The following is a 25,053-nucleotide window of genomic DNA, read 5'->3' as shown; positions in this document are numbered from 1 at the left end:
GGCTGTTGATCAAGTCTTTTGGAAAGTAAACTTGTATTAGTGACGCAAGCAGCAACTTCTAAATAGAGGAGCTATGGGCTCGTTCACTCTCGCACATTTAATAGACTTTCAATCTGAAAAAACTCACACAGTGAGAAAATGTACTTATTTATATCCTTAACTCACTAAAGAATGCTAATGCACACCTTTTAAAAATGTTGACTTTTCTGAGACAATTTTGATGCTTTTTACATATTTTCTTTTTAACCCTTTAAAGCCCGATCCAAGAATAAAACAAAACAAAAAATTACTTTTTTTTTGGTTTGAATTCCTTATTTGCCCTTTTAAAAATATATGTAAAAAGAAAAAACAGAAATACATTTTTGATATTAATAATTTATTACTATGCGATAAGTCAAGATTATTTTTTGTGTCGTCTTCTACTGGCTGTTATCAGGTATATCTGATTGTGTACAATAGGATTTTGAGCAAAGTTTTTAACATTAAATTATGCAAAAGGTGTCAGACGCAAAACATTTCAGAAACCGTATGTATCAAATATGATACATTTGGCATTAAAGGGTTAATTCAGATAAGTGGCAGAAACGTTCCTATTCCTTTTAGGCTCCAAAATGTTTGATAATTTTAATGATAAACCGCAAAACATGAGACATTTTTGTGGGAAATGCATCATGTTGACAGATTTTAAACACAGTTTAGTCAGAAAGTTAGAAACAACCCAGTATCGGTCACATGGATGTCTTTAACTGTGCACCGATGCATCGGGGTTACTGGACCCGTCTCTACTTTTCAATTTGGATTTCAAATTTATTTAAATGTTTAACTGGAAATTAGGGATGCACGATATTGGGATTTTGGCCGATATCCGATATGCCGATATTTTAAAACTCATGTAGCCGATATCGATACCGATGTTAAAGCTGGACAAAAATAAGTAGTCATTGAAAATAGCAGTTTTGTTATCCATTTCTGACACTTTGAAAAATAATATACTCAAATATATTTTCATATGCTGATATCAAATAGATTTTTAAAAACGCGGTATCGATCTATTTTACTTTCAAAATCTGGTGAAATTTCATCGTTCTGTTACAAACTCTCGTGATATTTTGCAAATTCTTGTGAGATTTTGTTAGTAAAATAGATCGATACCGCGTCAATATATCAACATATAAAAATATGGCAACATTTTGCGAATTTTCGGGGGATTTCGTAGCATAACGATGACATATAGCAATATTTCATTAGTAAAAGAGATTGATATGGTGTTTTTAAATGGCAATATATCAGCATATGAAGATATTGGGATATTTTAATGGATCAATATTTTTTCCCTCGTCTTTAGAAGTTTTTAAGTCTGTAAAAAAGAAGTTTTTGAGGAAGAAGTATTTTTTTTTTTTTAGACTTTAGAAACTCAGAAGCTGATCAAATATCGGGTTAAATATCGGTGGGGTGGCCGATGTCCGATATTCAGTTTTAAGGCCGATACCGATAGGGGGCCGATTATATCGTGGAAATGTTTTCTTTTTAAATGACTCTCCTGGTCCTCCATATGTAACACCTGACAGTGTAAATAAAATAAATCTGTAAATATCTGCTGCTGAATCTTTAGTTTAATCTTAACTGAAAAAAAAAACTAGAACAAATGTGGTTCGTTTTTCAGTTTTTTTTTTTTTATTTAGAACAACACAAATGTTTACGCATTGTTTCTGTGTGATATAGTACATTTCAAATTAAATTATTTCAAAACGGTATATTGAAACATTAAATATAGGTAACATGAAAGAAGGGCATGATCAGCGTGGGTTGTGCGCTTTTATTTTTCCTTACCTACGTTCAGATCCGACTGTAGTTTAAAACAATGCATTTACTGACATTTTATAAAATGTTTTATGGTATAAAAAAAAAAGATAGCAGATCATATTTTTTTATTATCTTTTTTTGCACAAGGAGTTAAAAAAAGAAGTTATTTGTGGCTTTAACTCTGGCCTAATAGGAGCGGGTTGACTGGGTGGTTTTTGCGACTGAAAGGAAACGTTTCTAGTGTTGATCCAGAGCGGTGGAGCTGCGTCCAGGTCTGGACTAAAACAGACTAAAACCATGAAAAAATCTGAGGTATAAGTTGTCTTCTTAAGAAATGGATCCAACACTACATTACTGCATAAAATAACAAAGAGTTTATCCATTTTGGGAATTAAATTCCTTCAAAATGGACCATGTAAAAAGAGACAAAAGGTAACAATATTCCAAAATAAATTTTCTCAGCCGTCCAAATGCTCCGACGGGCGCGATGCGTGACGCATCGGGCTGCGTTGTCCTCTTGGCTGTGATTTCATTAACTTTAAAAACAAAAGTGAACAAACATCCAATGTACACGTACATACAATCTAGTGAAATCTAGAAAAGGGTCCCCTGTGGCCTCAGGAGGCGGCGTGTGCGGTCGACAAGGAGCTGTCTTGATCAGTCTTGAGGATCGGAGCGTTCTCGGACAACGAGGTGACTTCGGCCATGCCGAGCCCGCTGTTGGGGACCCCGGTGTTCATAATGTGTCTCTGTAAATGTTTGATCCAGTCCTCCTGGACAGACAGTGGACCCTGGAAGACGAGGTCACAGAACCTTTGAAGAGAAAACGAGGAAGTGAGTTTTTCTTCCCCCAGAACTAAAGCAGCTGAAGAGCAGAGAGAGAGTTGCGTGTTAAACGTGCCTGCAGGTGAGTCTGTACATTTCCTCTGGACTCTGGGCTAACGGCAGTGTCTTCTTCTTCAAACCGGGCCTCGAACGCGTCCTCACTGCTTTGCACTGAATGGCTGGAAGATGAAAACGGCAGTTAGACTCACAGGGGGACGATCGGGCTCAGCCTCGCTCCACCAGAACGCCGTAATAATCACTGCAATGTGGTTCAGTTTTATGGAAGACCAGGAGAGGCAGTGGAAAAAAATATTTCAAGTTTTAACGTTTAAATGGTGGATTTAGAAATCTCATTTTAAAAGGACTTTCATAATTGCACATTTAAATGAAAATTACTGAAGCAATATTTTAAGTTATATTTATTCAAATATTGCAAACTGCAGTTTGAAAATTTATTTTCAAATCCCATTTCTAAATAGATTTAAAGAACATTATTTATAAATCTGATAAGTTTCCTTATCAAATATTTAACAGGGTAATTGCTCTTTCCATTTTAAATCCTTTTTGCGCTTTCATGGTTTTGTTTACATCTTTACTTTTCCCAAAAAGGGTTTCCCTTTTCCATTTAGCCTTTAATATGCTGTTACTAAACTGTTACTAAACCGTTAATAAACGGTTACTAAACCGTTAATAAACATTTCTGAAATAATAAAAATAATAATACATTTTATTTCAAAGGCGCATTTCTGGACACTCAAAGTCAACGTACAAAGGATAAAAACACAAACTGTTAAACAGTTAATAGACATTAATAAACTGTTAATAGACTGTTACTAAACCGTTAATAAACTGTTACTAAACGTTAATAAATATTACTGAAATAATACATTTTATTTCAAAGGCACCTTTCTGGACACTCAAGGTCAACATACAAAAGACAAAAACACAAACTGTTAATAATCTGTTAATAAACATTAATAAACTGTTAATTAGCCGTTGCTAATCTATTAATATGCTGCTACTAAACCAGTAAACTGGTTACAGGCTTCAGCTAAACCATTATTAAATTGACACTAAACTGTTGAAAAACTGTTAATGAGCTGAAACTAAAAAGTTAAAACATTTCTACTAAACCATTAATAAGCAGGTTATAAAATATTTATACGCTGTAGCTAAACTGCTAACAGTATGATGCTAAATCATTAATAATTTGAAACGAAACCATTGATTAAAAAGCAGCAGCTAAACTGGTAATAAGCTCCAGAGAAGGTTAACGAATAAAAAAGGATTTGAAAAATGCAAAGTTAAATGGGAAATTAACTTTTTTTTTTTTTTCTCCATTTAGAAATAGGATTAAATAATCCTCACATTGTAGGATTTCATAATGGATAAATGTGATTAATTTTATTTATAATGTGCAATAAAAAAAGAAGTCTTTTTTTTAATTGGATTTCTAAATCTATGATTCAGACGTTGTATTTCTTTTCCGCTGGCCCTCCTGGGCCTCCATACATACAGTACATCCATGCTTTCTCAGGCAAACATTCATTGTCAGACATCTCTGTCTGGATATTCTCAGCTCTGAGTTGATCGATGGTCTTGCGGCGGCCGCGATCCAGGAAGGTGAGTGGCGTGACTCACTCATCTGTACGCCGCTGCGGATAAATACACGGTTTGCAGCACAAAATGAAAGTTTAAACATCTGTCTGCAGAACAAAGCAGCACCAGAAAGCTTTCAATCATCAGAAGGTCCGTCCTCCGTTAAATCTGTGCGGTGCCTCTAACCGTTGATTCGGACCTCTAAAGTACGCAGATTAACGCCCAACGACAAAACAGGCGTCAGAGAGATTAAATATCTAGATATGCTTTTACTGCAGTAGAGTGAAAAAGTTCTTCAGGGAACTAGAGAGAGCAGCCGGTTAATAAAGATGCAGCTCAGGCATCATTTAAAAGTTAATTTATTTGCACTGAGCGGGTCTAGAATCAGAGCTTCTAGAGCCACCACACAGAGAGGGAGATTCAGGACATAAACAATAAATATGAAGGTTATAGAGCTTACATTCTAGATTTCCTTTGGTCCGTTTGTTCCTCCTGGTTTCACCATCTAACTCTCCTGCTTGTTTTTTTACAGAATTCTCCACAAATATGAGAAAAACATAACAGTTTGATCTATCTGTGATTTATTTTCTGGGAGGTTTCCATGGATACGTTTGATTAGTTTACAATTTAAGCTAAAATCTGTTTTATTTATCTGTCTAGATGGTTTCCTCCTCCTCCTCCTGTTTTGTGCTCCTTGTTATTACAGCTATAAACACCTTTATATATGGAGAGCTGTTTTATTTCAAATAAATACTGTTATTAATAAATATTACATAAAATAAAATAATGTCCCCATGAAAAAGATATAATGTTTCTTTGCTTATTTATCCATTAATCATTGTTTACGTTAAGATTTATTTGGGTTTTTTTCTCCTGGGTTTATTTCACATTAGTTTTTTTTGTGACACTTTAATCATGTAAAGCTACTTTTATGTATTTTCAGCCTTTTCATTTAATAAATACATTTTTATTTCTGTCTGTTTTTATTCCATGTTCTTGTATCCGGTCAGAGTGCAGAGTCTGTATTGTCACTAGAGCTGCAACTAATGATCATTTAGTAAATTTATTAATCTGTTGATTATTTTTGCGATTAATCGATTAATAATCCGACAGCCAAAGGTTTCTTTTGTTTTGTTTTTTATGAAACCAGGTAAAACTAAAACTTTTCCACTGGCGGAGATCTGGATACAGCAGATTGACAGACAAAAATGTTTTTTTTTAATCCTAATTATAAAATGTTTATATATTTTTTGCCATCTTGCTATAATTCCTGCTCTAATTGTGTCGCTCTGTCAGCTAAAGGCAGGTTTTATTGTCACTATACTCCAGTCAATGATTAATCGATCACAACATAAGTTGATGATTATTTTTTAATAATCAATTAATCTGATTAATTATTTCAGCCCTAATTGTGACGCTAACTGATGGTGACGCCATGGGAGCGCTAACTCACATTATGGTTTAACTGGAGGCTAATCTTATAGCTGCACTGGTTTGGAGGAAGTTTTGGGGAAAAATGAAAAAACTGACTGGTTAGATGTTGATATAGCCTAGCAGTTAGCTTAATGGCTAATTGCTATTTGCTAACAGGCTGGATGATTATTTCCACACCGTCAGTTGGCGGCAGAGTTGAAGTGAGCTTAACAAAAGCAAGAAATCGAATCATTCCCAGTAAAAAGTGAGAATCTTTGCCTCATGTAGCATGCTAGCTTAGCCAGCTGTTGGGTCTTTCCCAGTCAAAAGCCGACTGTCAGCCAACTTCCAGCCTCACGTTTTGCTTCTTCTAAAATTCCCGCTCTGGGAAAACTCCACATTAGAATTGTGATAATGCTACTGGTAGCCTAGCGCCGACCCCCCGTGTATAAAAACTGAAGGAAAAGGTTCTCAGGAATCTGAAACTTAATACTATCGAATTTGAGAGTCTGTTTGCAAAGCAGCTTAAAAAAGCCATTAAACTGCAGTATTAATGTTTCAGGGTTTTTAAATAGTACTTTCTCTTTCTTACGTTGAAACTGAGCCGTATAAATGTGACTCTTTACTATATTGTTCAGTAAACAAAGAGGGCAGCTGAGATCATGCATATGGAAGAACATCCAGTTTGTAAAAATGTCTTGTTGTCCGCTGAGCTAATGAGGAAAGAATGGAAACAGAACTTACTGGTCCCTTCGAGTAAGGCAATCTGTTGTCTCTTAGCGAAAGCCCGAAGGTGATTGGACAGGCTAACTCCACTGTGGAAAGTTGCGTTACAGTGGATGCAAACTTTCCTGTTGAATTCACCCTTTTCTGTAAAAAAAAAAGAAGAAGAAAGATGTAGAAAAAAAGCAAAGGATCGTTCAACATTTCAGTAGATCGTTAAACATCCCATTCCTAGGGAAGAGGATTAGCGCCACTGGAAAAAAAAAAGTTAATAGATTTTTTTATGTTGTTTGAGTTTAATATGGGCGAAATAGTGACTTTAATCTCAGAGCTCTGGCTTTCTCCTCTTAGAATTTACTTTACAAGAACAGATTGTTTAATTCTATATGCATGTAATAAGATAAATATTTTTGCCGTATTAAACTCAAATAAACTAAAACAGTCGGTTACCTTTGTTTTTCCCCCAATGGCCCTAATCTTCTTCCATACATTCTATTACTTTATGCAGATAAATGCTTTATATTCAGATTTTGTTTTCAAGAAAACTTTTAGCAAAATTATCCAAGAAAATACAAAATCAGGATTCTTAACACTTAACAAAAACTCCTCAATATTACTTTGAAAAATGCAAATTTTCACTGGTTCTCCAAGCCTACTCCAGTCAAAAAATTAGGCCAGAAGGGGTTCATTTTTACCTACATACATATATATATATATATATATATATATATATGTAGCTAAAAATGAACCCCTTCTAGTTTAACAAATACAGCTGTTTGTGCAAACAGTATCTTTAACATTGAAATTGTTTTTGTCTTTGACTCCAAGTTTATTTCATTTGGTTATTCAAAATCAAGCAGCTGGATTCAGGATCATTTTTCAAACACATCTGCTAAACAAACCATATTTCTCCCAGAAATCTTTTCGTTACGTTCCTTTAAGAACCTGGTAGATATTCCCTAACATTAAATACATTAAAGCTTAAAACCCTCTAACTTCTTCCACTGGTCCCTCAGCAACCAGCATTGCCATTAATGGGCAGCCGCTCGTTATTCACAGCTCAGCTCAGTTTGCTGGAAATAATTAACATCTTTATTTTTCAATATGTGTTTCATAATGTATAATCTTTGCTAAAAACCATAGTGTACCGCCTACCTACCCGTTTATAACTAGGGATGGGGATCGTTAATATTTATTGATATCGATACCTTTATCGATACTCCTTATCGATCCGAGTCTTTATCGATACCACTATCGATACTTTTCTGTTATTTGGTGGAAAGACGATGCGACAATATGTTTTTAACAGAACTGGTATTGCTTTTATTGCTTAACAAGTGAGCATAACAAAAAAGTTTCTAGCCTTCAGTAAACATGGCTAATGTAATAGGCCACTTCTAAATGACATAAAACTAACTAGAATATATCAGCAGCACCAAATGAAAAATAAAATGTCATAATGTATATAAATTAAATGAATAATATGCTGTGTCAGAAAAAAAGGAAATAAAATATCAGCCCATAAATTAACAGGTATTTTTTTGCAGAAAAATTAACATGTCTGTCACTTTTCATCAGGTTTTTAGAGATTAGGAAAATATTTATCAAATAAATAATTTTATTTTAAATTAAATGTAATTTTTAATAAATGTTGGCATCAGTAGTTTAATTATATATTGTAAAATAATTACAGCAATATACAACTGTATTACTCATGTTTCTCGCCAAAAACTCAATTTCCCTTTTCTTTACGTTACACTTGAACGCATCATGATAACCTAATTGTCGTTTTACTGAGCCAACCTGAACACATCATCACGCAGCACGTCTGAAACTTTATTTACTTTTTAAGCTAACTAGCTTGTATGCTGCCGATTACAACACGGATTTCACAATTACCATTTTTAAGTGACCAGACAAGCTACAAAGTCTGTGTGCGCGCTAACCAGTGGTTCTCTGAGTGGATGATGAAGACGGGCCCGACTGTGGTGCGGCGGGGCAGCAGCAGGAGGAGGAGGAGTCTTTTCCGTTCAGCCATTCTCGAGTTGCGAGCAAAGTTAACTGCCAGACTTCACTTGTTTTACTTTTAATATCTGTTTGCTTACAATTTCATTCCAAAACATTGGTAGACATGCTGCAGTGATTGGATTGATTAGATTTAAATGCTGTGACGCGACTCGAGGGACACACAATTATGTTACAGGACCTCCGGGAAAAAAAAAAAAAAAGACCAGACTCGATAGTGGTATCGATAAGCCCAAACGTTATTGATTTTCGGGTTTTGAAAAAACTGGAACCGGGTCCTTGATAGAACCGGGTTTCGATCCCCATCCCTAGTTATAACCATGAATGCACTTAAAATGTTCACAAAAGTAGATTTAACCAAAACACTATGATATTATTTTAAGGATGGAATGCTTTCACTGTGCAACGTTATTATAAGCCTGAATGAACATTTAAACTTGTTTTTATTGGTTTGTCCAATATGTTACTTTGTTTCAGGGTTCACTGTTCAGGCTCCTTTTTTATTCTTTTTTATAGTTACATTAGCAGCCATTCAAAATGCCCCCCCACCCCCCAGTCGAACCCCAGCCGGAGGGAAGCCAAATCCCCTCTAACTCCTGGGTGAGCATATTTTATTTACTCTGACTCCACCCTTTCACTGAATTACAGCGTCTGACCAGGAGATGGCGCTTCTGTTTAGATCTTAATGTCCACAAATCATGACAGAAAGAATTATATGAGTTATATGAAATTAAATACGGAGGATTTTCCTTTCTAATGCATCCTATTTTTACCCTACTTTGATTAAATGCCCTATCAGGCTGTTGTAAAACCAAATCTTCTCTTTTATGGAGATGATACTTTAACATAACTGATCTTCTTTGCTCAGAAAGCAGATATACCGCATTACTTTTATAGAGGTAACTGTTAAACTTGAAAAATGTTACCTGTTGACCTGAATAATCTTCCTATTAGTGTATTTTAATCTGCATGTCACTTTCAAATGAATGAAATATAAGATATTTCTGTTGAGAGAAACCAATAAATATTTTGAATCCATTCTACTCCTTTATGCCGATGACAGCCTCCTTAAAAATGTAACAGTTTGTGTTCAGATCACTGACCAATCTATTCCAGTGTAATGATAAGTTGTGAAAGGGAAAGTGTTCATTTTCTCTCCAACTCTTTTATTCTGCCTAAGTTACTTACCACCAGGTAGCGGGTTTGGCAGTGAAGATTCGTCTTTTGATCCTGAACCTTCTTCAGTATTGGAAGAAACTGGTAAACCATTTCTTGACACCTGAGAGGATCCCTTTTGTTTTGCATCTTCCTGACACTTCCTCTTTTTCAGGATCCCTATCAGGGCAGTTGTACCAGAAACGGAATTTTTAACTTCCAACTTTTCCGGCTGCCCGTTTTCAGATTTGCTTTCTTCTAAAGAAAAGGAGGAAATCAGTGGTTTGGCATCAGTGCAAAGGTTTGAAACCGATTGACTTTTTGGGAATCCCATCTGAGACGAAGTGAAACGACTGATGACGGGGAACTTTGGCAAAGCACCGTATCGGAAATTATTCCTTCTTTTTCCTAGGATCTGCAAGGCCCGCTGGCACTCCTTCTTGTCGCGCATCAGCTCACGGAGTAAAATGATCGGGGATTTAGTCTTTGTGGAAAAGTTTCTCCCAAGCTTTTTCAGGTGACCCCGTATGTGGTTGGATTGCCCAGTTCTGTTGTCAAATGAATCCCCACATAAAGGACAGGAGTGAACGGTCCTCACAGTTTCAGAGTCGGAATCTTCCTGTAGTGCTGTCGGGGGGGAGGAAAAAAAAAACAAAGTAAGAACAACAACATTAACTGAACAATAAGGGCACATCTACTTCTTAAACGTCTGTATAAAAGCTGCTGTGACAACCGACAACATTCAACATAAAAACATTGAACCAACAGATCACTGTTAGCAGAATGAAATGTACTTAGACAAAAAAAAGAAGTATTTTTGACAAAGAGACAACATAACATAGGAAAAAAAATGGAAAAGCCACTAAAGGTGGGCGATATATGGATCTAATCGGTGTATCTCGAGTTTTCCTACGAACAAATCTAACGCAGCCATCAAGTACAACTTTGCATGCGGACGTTGAGCCGTCGGCATCTATATCACTGAGTTTATTTTTCCCCACACACTTTGAATGCATTATAAACCCCTCCTCCAAACAGCATTATGTTCTGCGCGGCACTACAGCAACCGGCAAACAAAATATGGCAGGTGGTTAAGCTGAGCGATATACAGCAGCAGTTTCGATTTCACGCCGAGGACGTCGAACAAAAGGTGTTCATTTGTAAAACGTGCCAGAAAAACTGTTGCTTCAAAAGGTAGCAGTACAAATTTATTCCAGCATAGCCATTGCTAACGTGAGACGCAGACTTGCTAACGTTAGCCCATCTGCGGCAGCCCAGGCTAATGTTAGCACATCTGCGGCAGCCCAGGCTAATGTTAGCACATCTGCGGCAGCCAGGGGTAATGTTAGCCCGTCTGCGGCAGCCAGGGCTAATGTTAGCATGTCTGCGGCAGCCAGGGGTAATGTTAGCACATCTGCGGCAGCCAGGGGTAATGTTAGCACGTCTGCGGCAGCCAGGGCTAATGTTAGCACGTCTGCGGCAGCCAGGGGTAATGTAAGCCCGTCTGCGGTAGCCAGGGCTAACGTCAGCCCGTCTGCGGCAGCCAGGGCTAATGTTAGCACGTCTGCGGCAGCCAGGGCTAATGTTAGCACGTCTGCGGCAGCCAGGGGTAATGTAAGCCCGTCTGCGGTAGCCAGGGCTAACGTCAGCCCGTCTGCGGCAGCCAGGGCTAATGTTAGCACGTCTGCGGCAGCCAGGGGTAATGTTAGCACGTCTGTGGCAGCCAGGGGTAACATTAGCGCATCTGCGGCAGCCCGGGCTAACGTTAGCCCGTCTGTGGCAGCCAGGGGTAACATTAGCGCATCTGCGGCAGCCCGGGCTAACGTTAGCCCGTCTGTGGCAGCCCAGGCTAACGTTAACCTAAGCCAGGAAAGTTTTAAGCCTAGACTTAAAAGTAGACAGGGTGTCTGCCTCACAGACTAAAACTGGTAGTTGGTTTCACTGAAAGATGTAACTTTTGTGGACATGTCCCCATCAATAATAAACACTGTGCGATTTTTTTCGCACAATGTACGTCGCTTTTCGGGCCGACTTTCCAGGTGTGTGAGAATTTTTCGATCGGACGGACTTTCTGCCTGTTGGTGTGTGGTGTAGTGAACAGGGGGTAACGAGGGACGATCAGCCTCTAACGACCACCTCCCCATCAGGAATCAGAAGGTCGGAGAAAATCAAACATGTTTGAAATTCATCAACCATCTTAAGGTGGTCGTGGGCAAATCCTTAGTGGGCAAACAAGGATTCTTCTTGTGCTTCCTCTCAGATGTAAACCCCGAAGAATGGCGGGGGTGCAATGAGTGAAATCGAGTTCTTTCCTTAAAACTGACAGACCGCACGCTAGCTCAGCCATGTCTTTGTCCAAATATGTCGTCGCCTTTTCTTTTTAGGGCTTTCAGCACTAAATTGCCAAAATTACCAAGGCAGCGCGTTTCACTCTAGTCCGAGTAGCATCATCTCACTGAGTCCCACCTGGTTTTTAGACGTACAGTGTGAGCAGGTAGATCGCACAGTGTGAGAACAAACATCGTGAGCTGTAAACTCTTAAACCTCTTCAGCGTCGACAGGCTGCAGCCATGTCCCAAATTCCTCGTTTTTCAGCCACTTTTGTTGAAATGTTCATTTTCCCATTCTCTAGCTCTTCCTCCGCCTCAAGCTTCTTTTCCAAACATACGGCTTTACGATCAACCGGAAGCAGTTTCGTGAAACGTGCAGAAACAGTTATACCTGATATAATTGTTTTTATAAACAATAAAAAAACCAACATCTTAGATGCCACGATATCACATTTAATAAACGTAATGCCAATTAAGGCCTGAATTTAAAAACGAATTATTTAATGACTGTTAATAATGTTTAATGGCCATAGGGAAACCCTGAGTACAACGATTGAAAATATCGCACAGCGTACGATCAGCTTTAGCTGTTACATTCATGCTGGTTTTTGAACAGTTTCTTTCTTCCTCTCTTTGATAACATGCTGCTGTCATCTTGCACATCTCTGGTATTGCTGCCATTTTTTACATACCGATTACTGTTTAAATGTCCACAGCTATATATTAATTACCTATTCTTCAGATGACAGCATTTACATTGTAAAAACACTGTTCATTACAGTATTTTATTTTATTTATATTTTTTAACTCTGCCACTTATCTTTTATTTTTATACACTTTTAAGGTCCACATTTGTGTGACCACTTTAGCTGCTGTAACATCATAATTCCTCCATTGTGGAACAATCAAGGGATTTTCTATTCCATTTCTATTCTAGATAACAGGGATGATTATCTGACATTGTCTGTTATGTAGAATGACGACCTTGCAGTGTGACAGCAGATCAGCCAATAGGAAGGCAGCTGCTGATGGAGACGCACCACAATAAGATCCAATAGAAAAGATCAATTCAAGGCCGTCTATTATTGGGATTTTTTTTATTCCACATATTTATTGAGAAATCATAGCAGTAACCGAGGAAACTGAATAAATAGGCTAATGGATGTGAAGTTACCACACTGGCTGTGTTAAACTATAAACGTGAAAGAAAGAGTATCATTATGTGTGATTTAAATACTAGGAATGTATAAAATAACTTATGTATTGATCCACTATGAGAATCAATTGCAACACGGAGCTGCATGAACTTAAACGAGGGAGAGACTTTGCAGCTTCATGTTATGGAGATTCAGTCAAATTTGCTCCGATTTGTGCATCAACCACAGCAGCTGACTGATTAGGGAAGAGAATCGAAAACCGGTTCCTGTTCAGAACCGGTTCCGTGTGTTCCAATTCCATGGCACCGTTTGGCAGCCCGCTAAACGGTTCTTTTAACGGTTCTACGCAGCACCAGATCCTAGCTGGGCAGCACGACTTACATCACGCTTTCTACGTAAGTTACGTCACGATTTTTACGCAAGTTACAGTAAACAAGTACCAGGCGTAAGTCTAGAAAAGCAAAACAAAAAAGTTGGCTTCCCATCGGGTAAACTGATTGAAAGTTTAGATGTAAAGTGGCAAAAACATCTGCGGGATAAAATAGATCCAACATGCAGAAACACCTGCGCACGCAACATGGCATAAATTTTAACGAATGCCGTGTTTTCGATGTTTCCGGACAGAAGCTAAAGTTATGACCAGCATGGAAGGCAACTGTGGTGGTAAGTATCTAGTTTTATATCACTGGCTGAGCTTAATGTGGTTCCTAGTAAATCAGACGCCATTTCTGGAAATAAACCAGTTTCCTACCTCTCTTTGGGGTTATTAAACATGCTACCAAGTTGCTCCACAGTTCAGGGAGAGAGAGAAAGGTGACGCTCATTTATTTAAATCAGGAGGAGATGAGTTTATTTCGCCAAATTGTACAGTAATGCTTTTTCATTAAACGGATGCCTTCTCCATTAGATTTGGATGACGAGACGGGTAGCCTGGCTGGATCAGAGGCTGCAGCTCCTGTTCACTGCCTTCTGTTTTCACCGAGGCAGGAATAAATAGATACCCCATTTACAATGCCCTTGAAAAACCAATCCATGCCAAGACCGGTCCGAGCTCGGATCAGTTAACCAGGCCGGGCTCGGTTCTGACGACCGTTTACACATCACGCTATCTCGGTTCCTCGACTCCTTGCCTCCTAGTGACGATCTGCGGTATTACTGCCAGTATTGAAGGAGGAAATCAAGCAGTTGGTGGCGGTAATGCACCAAAAGTTGTTTGCCAACCGCCATAAAACACAAGAAGAAGAAGACGAAGAAGGAGGGAATCAAGCAAATCAAAATGGCGGCGCCCCGTCACATTCAGAAAGTTATGCTTGAATATTATTGTACTTCGGTGTTATTATTTAAAATGCCACTATTTAAAATGTTGCATGGAGAAGATTTCGATTGTTGTTTATAGTTGTTCTTCTTCTGTTTTGTGTTGGTTAGCAAGCAACTTCCGGAGGGGCATTGCCGCCAACTACTGGAATGGAGTGTGAATCGGGATGTGCAGCCAGACGGAGATGACGTGTTCTGCTCATGCGCTCTTGTTATCAGAGAACCGAGCCAAGGAAAAACCGAGCCGAGCCCATCTCTGGAACTGGTCTGCAGTTAGCTCGGTTCGGTTGTGTCTAGCTCGGTTCGATTCAGTTTGCTTTCCATTTACACACGATAAGTTATCTCAGTTACTGAGCTCGGACCGGTCTCGGTACGGTTTTTCAAGGGTAGTGTAAATGTGGTAAGAATATCCCAGGCAAAGGTAGACGAATGTCATCGTGCACTTACCAATTTCATTGTTTCACAGAATCAATAAGGGAATCGGAATCTTGAAAATCTTATCAATTACCAACCCTGTAACTGGTGCAACAAACCTCAAACATATGCCAATGAGGAGAAGCGGGAGCAAGGATCTACAGCCCCCAGAGCGAAGAGAATTTTTATTGAATTATGGTGCTTTCAGGAAAAACCGTGCTTCGTAGGAAAATAGCTGATGTGTGAAGATGCTAAGCTAATGAGCTGCTCAGTGTGCAGCAAATACGCAAAAGAGAACAGACACAATTAATTTGTCGCTGGCTATCAGTCTATTGAACTGGAGAGCATCCGTGAACAAAAGCAGAAAATGCCACATTCCCTGGGTGTCCATGTCTGAGACTCAGTCCAAACAACCCAATGCTACAGCCACTGCACTCAAAGCTGATGGCTATATCAACACAAAGATTCAAATATTGTTTTTACACTGCCCATGGCACTGGAGGGAGGGCTACACTTTTATTTATGGGCCAACTTACTTAATAAAACTACACAACCTTTTACTGTAACTGCCTTGGGGAAATATTATGTACCTTAAAAATATATGATAGCAATTCATTTCTATTTTTTTTTTTTTTTGGTGAAAACTCCTCTGGTCCAATTAGCCAGTGAGTCAAAAAGTTGATTGTAAGTAAGTTCGGACCCTGGTTGCAGGAACTTTGCCGTTTACCGACAAACTTGTGAACGTAGACGTTGGAAGGTCAAATTTTAAATCAAACTTAATAAAAATTCAAACTTAATAAAAATTGAAATTAGCCTTGACCTTTTAGGTTCAGTTTTAGATTGTTACGATAATCTCATATAGCCTTCATTCAATTTTTTTCACATAGAATACATATCTTAAATTATAAACTTAGTATTTCTATATTCCTAAAGTAAAAACAGTTTTCATTTCTGAAAAGAGGTGCATAAAAACTTCAGTACCTTTTTTCAGTCGGCGTAATGCAGCATTCTTCCGTCGCATACGTGGTCTCTGATCTCGATAAGCCCCCTCCTGTGAAGGCACGGCGTTCTGTGAATCATAGCTCAGTCTAACCCTGTGAAGATGCCCACGCACGTGATTGGACAGTCCAACTCCAGACTCAAAAATGGCCGGACAGTACGGACACTTCTTGCTGTCCATTTCCAGCTCTGACAAATCGTCTGTTGGCGATTCTCCCAGAGGGATTTGGTGGGACTCAAATGTTTCTTGATACACCTCAGTTTCAATGCATTCCTCTTTGATTTCAACCTCACTCTGCTCTTCTTCGGTCTTGATTTTCTCAAACAGCTTTTTTGATGCCTGAAGAGCTCCCCTCATTGACATTCTTCTACTATATGTGTATATTATGTGTTTCTTTTCTTTTGTCATCAAATCGTTAAAATGATTACCATTGGCTTCTGAGTCTTTAACGGGGAAAATGTCATTTTCATCGCGGTCTGACACATCCTCCGAGTTCACTTTTTTCGGGCTAGGTAACGGTTTTGGTAAAATGAAACAAGAGTCCTGGTCAGAGGTGTTGCGATATGGAGTGGACATTTTCCGTTTAGACTGAGACTTTTTGACCGATGGGTGATCCAAGCGCAACTTGGGGCCATTGCTGGTTCCAGAGGAGTCTTCGGCCTGGGCCGACGATTCTTGTGACTCATCACAACCATCTTTTTCCTTTTTGGAATCATGATCATTTGTGCTCATGTTATTGCTTTCCTCCTTGTGTTCACCACCCTTCTTTCTATGGTTTTGACGAGACAGGAGAACATTGATAGATTTGTCAAGCTTTGATTCCATCAACTGAGATTTGGGATCTCTCTTAAACTTGCTATTTTGGAGCAAGTCAGAAATCCCACCAGAATCTTCTGTTAAATCCACTTTTTTGGAGATTTGATTTTGCACTGACATTTTTGACCTAAACTCTTCAAATTGAGTTTTGCGCACTGGGGACTTGCGCTCCTTGGACTTTTGTGCGGTTATCTCATCTTTGTGTGCTGCCGTGTATTCCTCAAAAGACATGTCATGACGTATGAGTAAGTGTTTCTCAAATACATACTTGCCGAAAGCCTTATAGGAGCAAATGTTACATGGGAAAACCTCGTTGTCATCTTTCTGCATTCTTTTTCGAACTCTAATAACCGTGTGATGCATAACATTATGCCGCCTAAGATCCTGGTCATTCACAGTCCTGTAACTGCATTTGTCGCATCTGTACTTTCGTTTGTCTTTTTCGTGAGTTTTTGCATGTGCAACAAATGAGTTTGGGCAGCTTGTACCGAATGGGCACTGAGGGCAGAAAAACTTTTTATCTGCATTTTTATCTTCTTTCTTTTTCTTCTCAGTCCTATCTTTCACTTCGTCTGCGACTGTCGTTTTTTCCCGATGGGTGGACATGTGGTTAATAAGCGCATTACTTTGTTTGAAACTTTTGCCACATTCTCTGCATATAAAAGGCTCCGTTGAGACTTTAGGGGGATCTTTGTGAGACTTCATATGACGAAGCAAGCGGTGTTCCTTCTTGAACACGAGTTTACATTTTGGGCAGGAGTAAGATGATGGCCTGCGCTGTGAATGCGAAATGATCTTCAGCCGCCTTTGTAGTGTTGGAAGTTTATCATTTACGTTAATCTCGCACGAACTTCTTGCAGGTGTTTCATACAGAACTTCTTTAATGGCCTTTACGGTTCCATTAGGGTATTTGGGAACTACTTCGGTGGCAGATGACTGTGGCTTGGAGAGCTTCTGTGGTTTACTGACTTCTCTAACAGGACTGGAGTCTACCAAGCCTTCAGCATCTGACGATTTGTCAGAGGACTTAGGGCTTAGATCTGGGTAGAGGTCTTCCGAAGGATCTACCATTACCACCATATCCATTTTCCTTTTCCTTCTCCTTTGACTGTTGGCAGAACAAGTGTCCTCTTTAGGTTCCTCTGTCGGGGATTCGTTGTGATTCTCCAAAAGAAACTGCATAAACTCTTTGTGAGGGTCCCAGTTAAGGTCACCAGCACTATTGAAATTGTCCAACGAGTTTTCTGTTGATTCTGTGTCAAACCCCCATATTCCAGGGCTGTCTATTTCCTGCACAGTCTTTAGTTGGGTGATGCTTTTTTCCTCTTCTTTCTCAGAGGTAATGCAGTTAGGTTCATGAGCTTGAGTAGCCTGATGCAAAGAAGGTCCATTAGCCAAACCAATTGGAGACAACATATCTGGGCTGGACAAAACGTCAAAAGAATCTGTGCAAGATTCCTGTGCCATTTTCACAGGTTGTAGCAGCATGAAGGAATGGATTTCTGACTCTGCATCTTTTTCATCTTCATCAACACCTGTCAGACATGATACTTCCATGGCCATGACCTGAAAGACAATGGTAAAAACCACTTAGGTTACAATGACAAATACATTTCTTAACGTCAGGTTGATTCTTAAACCAAGGCACACGTTAAAAGAAAGAAAACAAAGCCATGATAAAACGTTAAACAATCTTTCCGAACTTAGGTAGGAGATTTATTTACTAAATTAAGTTTCATTTTGACAGCAGGATCAAGTCCAGGAGCAAAAGTTATCTAAAGGTTGGAGATTTACAGTATTGGGGATGAACCAAAAATTGCCCACTGACAATTCCTAGCCAAAAATTACCCAAAAGTAAATTTTTGGTTTTCGGCCAAAAAACATTTAACACAGAAACAACACAGCTGAAACGTGTGATAAAACTGCGAACAACACATCCAGCACACAGGAAAAAAGGATTGCAGGATTGCAGACAAAAGGGTTGCAGGAATGCAGACAGAGCAGTAAACACACAGAAATATTGTCGATTGCATGAAAAAGAGGAGTGAAGCAAGAGAGCACCACAGGCGGAACAAAGTTTGTCAGAGTTGAAGACAGGTTGTGACCTAAGCTTGACGCAGACAGCTCAATTTTGAGCATGGTCTGGGCTATGCGCTCTCGTTCTAAATATGGCCGAGGCCGTGAGGAAGTCGGGGCGAGTTTGTCCAACAACAGAGGGACATTAGGGCGAAAAAGAGTGGGGATCCAGGTGGAAAAAGGGTCCCAGCGTTCTTGCACCCCTCGCTCTTCCAGCTGGTTTGTCTTCATGAGTCGTTTTTCGCAATTGCGTTCATACAAACAAAACAAGCCAGCCTCCTGTCTGCAGCACTGTCTGCGGTCACCTACAATTTGGGAGAGGTGCAGTGGAGTGTCTGCGGAGGGCGCGGGGACGTCTTTGCATTCACTGCGACACCTACACAGACGCCCTTTTTTCAAAGTAGACTCGTAACTGTGCCCAAAGCTGAGCCGCGACAAAGTTACGACATAAGCCCAATTTCCAGTACCCTTTTAAAACCGTGACGAGATCGGTCCGAGCCAGTAACCGGGATAACTGTTGAGTGTAAGTAGCACGAAAAACTGAACCGGACCGTGCTAGACACAACTGCCCAGCCCTCAACTGGTACTAGTTCATCAGAAGGGCTCGGCGCAGTTCAGTACTGGCTCGGTTCTCGGATAACAAAGAGCGCATAAGCAGACCACTTCATCTCCTTACAGTCCGCCTCCGTACTCAGGAAACTTCAGATATTCGTAAAAATACTAGCTTCCTGACTGTGCAACACAATTTCCAGTGATAATACTGCTTAGCAGTGTAATGAACCTCTACGTCTGTCGTTGTTTCCTGCATCTGTAAGCAGGAATGATTAGACTATCATTTGTTGTATCCACTTCCCAAAAGCTGACTCTGTCAAGTAAATTCACCATAGGCTGCATTTTTTGCCAGACTCTCCGCAAACACTGAAATATCACAATGATAACAAAAACATAACTTCCTGAATGTAACGGGCGCCACCATGTTGGTTTGCTTGTTTACCTCTAGAGAGCAGTAGTACTGTAGATCAACACTAGGAGGCAAGGAACTGTGCTAGTGTGGTTAGTAAATGGTCATAAGGAACTGAGCTTGCCACGGTTGACTGATCCAAGCTCGGCACGGATCGGTTTTCAGACGGTAGTGTAAATGGGGCTATAGAAATCCAAACATCCCCATAATCATCCTTAATATGAGAGGAATGCAAGAGAGAGCAGAGGAGAACAGCGGTTCATTGGAAAAGCCCACTGGGGAAACAAAGGTTACAGCTAACCGAAGGAAGCTAAAGAGGTTAGATGCAGAAAGTCTAAGCAGCAAAGTCGTATATCAGATAAGTCCGCTGGACAAACAGAAAGCTGAAAACGGGGAGGCAACTACTGGCCTGGAATAGGACAGTGGTACATCGGAGAAGACCGACAGGATGAATGAGAAGGAAGAGGTTATGACTGGCTGACGCTAGCTTCCAGAGGCTAAAAGCTGGTTTATGTTTAGAAACCAGGTCGTCTGTGTGGGTGTTGCAGTTAACGCAAATGTGCACCCGCCCCTTCTGCAGACACTCTGCTAAAAGCTGATCTAACCCCTCACTGGCAGCTGCGTGGCCTCTGACCCCACGAAGTCATATGTCTGTTGACATCATCATGCTGGGTTAGCTTTGATGATGTCAGCAGTACGACAGAAATCAGGAAAGCAAACAATGGAGAGTAACATTGAAGGAAGCGAGGATGTAGTCATTGTGTTTTACCATTTCTCTATATTATCTGTCTGAATCCCTCTCACCAGAGCTGCTCCATGTTTATCGAATGTAAACAGTTGTTTCTGCTAGTTAGATCAGAAACAACTGGTGCGGTGTGTTGACGTCCGCACGTTGCGTTCAATGGTATCATGTAATTTATCGAGTAGACCCAGTTTTGGTGTTTCCACAACATGCCGATCAGAGCCGAGGAGATTTTAACGGGGGTGGCTTGCTGAGTCGTTTGACCCGGGTGGAAATGCGTCAGTGAGCTGTTCACACTGCCAACAAAAGCCCATTGTTCCTGGGTTTAAAAGGGTTTTAGCCAGTGGGAAAGGGGTATTTCTCAACACCACTCTGAACAAAAAGCGCCCAAAATACAAACGTAAAAGGTATAGGGGAGGATGTTATTTTTCCAGGTGGATCATCAAAAAAGTGGTCCACCTAATTGTCAATCATTCTGGTAATATGTTTACGTCCTACGCCGTCCTACGTGGTCATCCGCATTTTCACTTACCGGTGGTGAGTGTAACATGGTGGAAAAATTGCAAATCTTCTACTTCATACAGGTAAGCTTGTATGGGCGATGTAATCGGTAACTTTTAATCAGAAGGTGCACAAGGAAAAATGAGCTTGTGCATGCTCTCGCACACGTTTAGTTACGTTCCCCCTTGGGAGCATCACTACCCGAACCGTTGCGGAAGCACGATCCGAATGTAATTTCATTTCCGTGACCAAATATACATCCGGGTTTCCATAATTCATGCAATTATGGTCCTAAATGTACTTATTTATATCCTTAACTCACTAAAGAATCCTAACACACACTTTTAAAAATGTTTTATGACTTTTCTGAGAAAATTCTGATACTTTTTACATATTTTCAGTTAAACTGCTTATATGACATCATCATCATCAGAAATGCTCAGAGCAGTCCAGCAAAATATGATCAAACCATATCTGCGTTTTAGTTGTTTCTTTCTTAAGATTAGCCCGATATACCATAATTTTAACACGCAGGGGAAACATAAAACTGTTTAAATCCAAAACTGAAAAAGTTAGCTCCTGGAAGTACCGTAAATCCCATTTCCGGCACAGAACGATAAAACGGAAAGTCCCAGTGCTGTATCTGGTGTTTGTCACAACGCGCTATTATCCAAGTCATCTTGCAAACCTCCTTCTTCCAAATGTTGGCTACATATTACGTGTTTTTTCTCTGGCCAGAAGTTCGATGGCAAATCCTCCCTCTTCAAGTTGGCGATCCAATGACCAACCCGTCCGTGGAGGATCAGGAATCAGAAAATTGAAATAGGAATCAGAAAGGTGAATTTCAATGGTGAAGTCCTCTGGAAATCTTTAAAGTCGTAGGGAAGCAGCTGTTCCAACCGTTGCAATTCCGAATTCTCCCGAGTGGTGCACGACTTTGCACGAGTGAATAAAGTGAATGTGATTGGTCGATTATTAAGGGGGCGGGATTGTTGAGAGAGAAGGTTCGTAAGCAGTTTGGTTGTGGCCGGTTTCTCGGAAGCATCTTGCTAACTAGTTAGCGACTTAGTGCTACTATGTTTCCAATGGGAAATTCCATTCCAGTTCTGTTAGCTCTACGCCTGCCGAAGACACAGACGTCCATCCCCGTGAACACTGGGACGCAACTCAATGGGAAAGGAAAGGATTCTGATTTCAACCGTTGCGTATATTATTAGCTGCGACATATGAATCAAAATGCGATGACCGAAAACATTTGATTGACAGATGACCGTTGATATATGATTGGACGAATTTAGGTGTTAAGGCTGACGTAGAACTAACTGGCCTGTAGAAGATAATGGAAAAAACAAAACAAAAAACCACACAGATTTTAAGACAGTATCTGTTTTTAAAACAGAAATTTTCTAAATTTTGGGACAATATTGTCGAGAAAGAGGAAATTTATATACATGTTTAAGCCTGTCTAGTAGTTCCCATTGATTTTACTTGTAAAGCGAGGAGAATGGCGCTAGGCTTACCGCACCATGACGTCACTGCCGGAAGATGGCAGGAGTGAGGCGTTACTATTTTTAGGCAAAAAAGGCTGCTCCGAGACTCAGTGATTGTGATGAAAATTTTACATTTTTTTTTACTGATTAACGCTTAATTCATTAAATCAATGCGAACGTATTAGTTGTAGATATAATGATCCACTGATTATTCCTTGCTGAGCGGACTTTTCCTTTAAGTCAGAATGTGAGTGGAGCCCCCTAGTGGTCTGCTACAGGATGATAACACAATCATAACTAGCATGATTAACAATGTTTTTACGCTTTTATTTCAGCAAACTTCGATTATTAAGTCCTACTTTTATTTTGAAACATATTTTCTTAACATAATTTTTAAAAAAGATACCTTTTGTTTTCATACTTTAATCAGTGCAATCACCAGCGGCTGCGGGCCAATAAAGGGCGCCAGGGCGCCGCCCCACCCACCCAATGACCATGATTAAGACATGAAAAAATATATATATTTTTTTATTATTTACTTTTAAAATAACATTTAAAATATTTCGAAATATGTTAATATCTTATTAATGTAATTTTTAGATATGCAAAATGCATATTTAATGTTTAGTGACTATTAAAGCGTCATTCCATTCTTCGTATCTAAAATTGGTGATGTATTTTCGCCCTAGGGCGCAAAAATCATTGCCCATTGACTTTCGTTAAAAGTTGTACATGCGCAGTAACTCCTCTGCAATACGGGAAGTTTATTTGCAGGCGACCTCCCGCTACAGCGCAGAGGATTTGCAGGTGATTGAAAGGTCGAGTAGCGGGAGTTGGAGACGCATTGAAGAGAGAGAGACATGATGCAAGAACCCCTGGTTTAGCTCCAAGGCTAGGCTAACCCCAGGCTCACACCGACTCCGGTCTTACCGTTGCGGTGCGGTGCCGCAGTGATTCCAAGTCATTAAAAAGACGTAAACCTCTCTCGCCGGCTGCTGAGCTGTCCGGCTGCGGTTACCGAGACACTCCGGCGCTGCAGAAAATTCCGCAAGAAAGCTATCCTTGCGGTGTGCCGGAGCCCTCCGCAACAAGCTCTCGCAAAAATCCTTTATTTGGGCCGTGTTATCGCGTGAAGTTACTTGAACTCAAGTGAACTTCTGTTAAATCTCCGGACCTGTTGCCGGAGCCGCACCGCACCGTAGTCAAAAGGGCGGTGTGAGAGGGGGTGTGCGGGAGTTGCGGTCTCCGTCGGCTCGGTAACTGCACCGGAGCCAGTGTGAGCAAGGGGTAACTGCATGCAGCGAGGCTAAGGCTTTATTCTGTTTTCCCTGCCTAGTTTTTCAAATGTCAGGATCAGATCCAGCATGGATAAAGACAGCTAGGACTGTTTTAAAGCACTTTGCAGAAAAGGCAAAGAAGAATGAACAATCTAAAATTAACATGGACAATAATAGAATATAGTCTACTTTTTCTACATGTTTGTTAATTCGCATAGTTGCTCTTAAATAAACATATTCTCGGAAAACAAACTAATATTATATATTAAGAAAATAAGCTGACTAAGAGCTTCTCCATTACTAAACCAGTCCATTATTTTTTTAGGTTTGTGTCACAATATTGGACAAAACATATTGAATTATGTTTTGTTTTTATAAAGTGTTTTTATAATGTTTTTTTTGTTGTTGTTGGCATTCATATAAATATACTGCTGTAGTCCCCCCTTCAGAAATCTGGCAATCACCATTATTAAATAAACTCTTTACATCCAGTGCAGCAACATTAGGGGAATAATAATAATCTAATAATCACAACGGCTAAATGCTAAATCAAAATGAACTCCAACGGTTATTTGTTTCTGAAACTACAAGGTCGACGGAGTGAGGGGTCTGTAGCATGAAGGGCAATAAAAGTGTCATCTCAGTGGAGCAGATTGTAGTTTTTTCCCCCCACATTTATCGGGCAGTACTGAATGTTCGAACCGATGGACATGGCAGAGCTTCTGATGGTGGATTCTGAACAGAGCTGAAACTTTCAGCTCAGGAGTTCACTATGGTGCCTCCGCCGCCAGCTGTCATACGCCTCTGAAGGCTTCTACTTCCAGCGTCCATCTGAGCTTTATTCGCTCAGTTTAGTTGCGGTGTTGGAGCGTTTCTCTTGACAGTAGTGTCACGCTGTGTTGTTGGATGCTGCTTGCAGGAGCTGCAGACCATTCCATTAAGGCTGATCCACACCAAAACCTACTCCTTAGGCTAAACTGTGGCTAATGGCTATTACCCACTCGCTACTTGCTAATGAAAGGTGAATAACATGATAATAAGCAAACAAACGTTACCTCTGAGCGGCTTGGATGGAAGCTGAAGACGGCCGAAACGCTGCATTTAATGATTTCTTACTTTCGTCTTATATCTATTTCACAGTCGCCATTTTCCGTGGTGGTCTGGTGTGGGCCGGATCATTTCTTTACTTAGGGCATCCGCTCATCCAGGCAGGGCCGCCGCTACGAAACAAGCTGTTTCTCCAATATAGTTGGATTTTATGACTATTGTATAAAAACGTCAAAGCAGATTAATTCGTTGCAGTTACTGTCGTGTATCGTTTCGTCACGTATTGTGACGCGGCGGCGCCATTCCCACCCCCCTGAAACACAGCGGAATGGTTGAGTCCAGAAAGGAGGGATAAAAGCCTGAGTTAATGACCATCTCTTTTGGG

At 40.0% G+C, this 25,053-nt stretch overlaps 1 protein-coding gene across 1 annotated transcript; it reads right to left on the bottom strand.

The window, feature by feature from the left end:
* Nucleotides 1-1,651: 1,651 nt before the first annotated feature.
* Nucleotides 1,652-24,977, bottom strand: znf644a (zinc finger protein 644a). Its single transcript, XM_038302481.1, has 6 exons — nt 24,677-24,977; nt 15,740-18,140; nt 9,577-10,170; nt 6,385-6,510; nt 2,705-2,807; nt 1,652-2,616 (listed from the first exon to the last, which is right to left on the bottom strand). The coding sequence occupies exons 2-6, from the start codon at nt 18,135-18,137 to the stop codon at nt 2,421-2,423; spliced, it is 3,417 nt and encodes a 1,138-aa protein (XP_038158409.1). The 5' UTR covers nt 18,138-18,140; nt 24,677-24,977; the 3' UTR covers nt 1,652-2,420.
* Nucleotides 24,978-25,053: the final 76 nt, after the last annotated feature.

The sequence above is a fragment of the Cyprinodon tularosa genome, unplaced genomic scaffold, assembly GCF_016077235.1.
Source record: "Cyprinodon tularosa strain WSP-4 unplaced genomic scaffold, ASM1607723v1 ctg490, whole genome shotgun sequence".
Classification (NCBI taxonomy): Eukaryota; Metazoa; Chordata; class Actinopteri; order Cyprinodontiformes; family Cyprinodontidae; genus Cyprinodon; species Cyprinodon tularosa.
The sequence above is the reverse complement of the archived record's forward strand: the minus strand, read 5'-3'. Positions and strand labels throughout refer to the sequence as shown.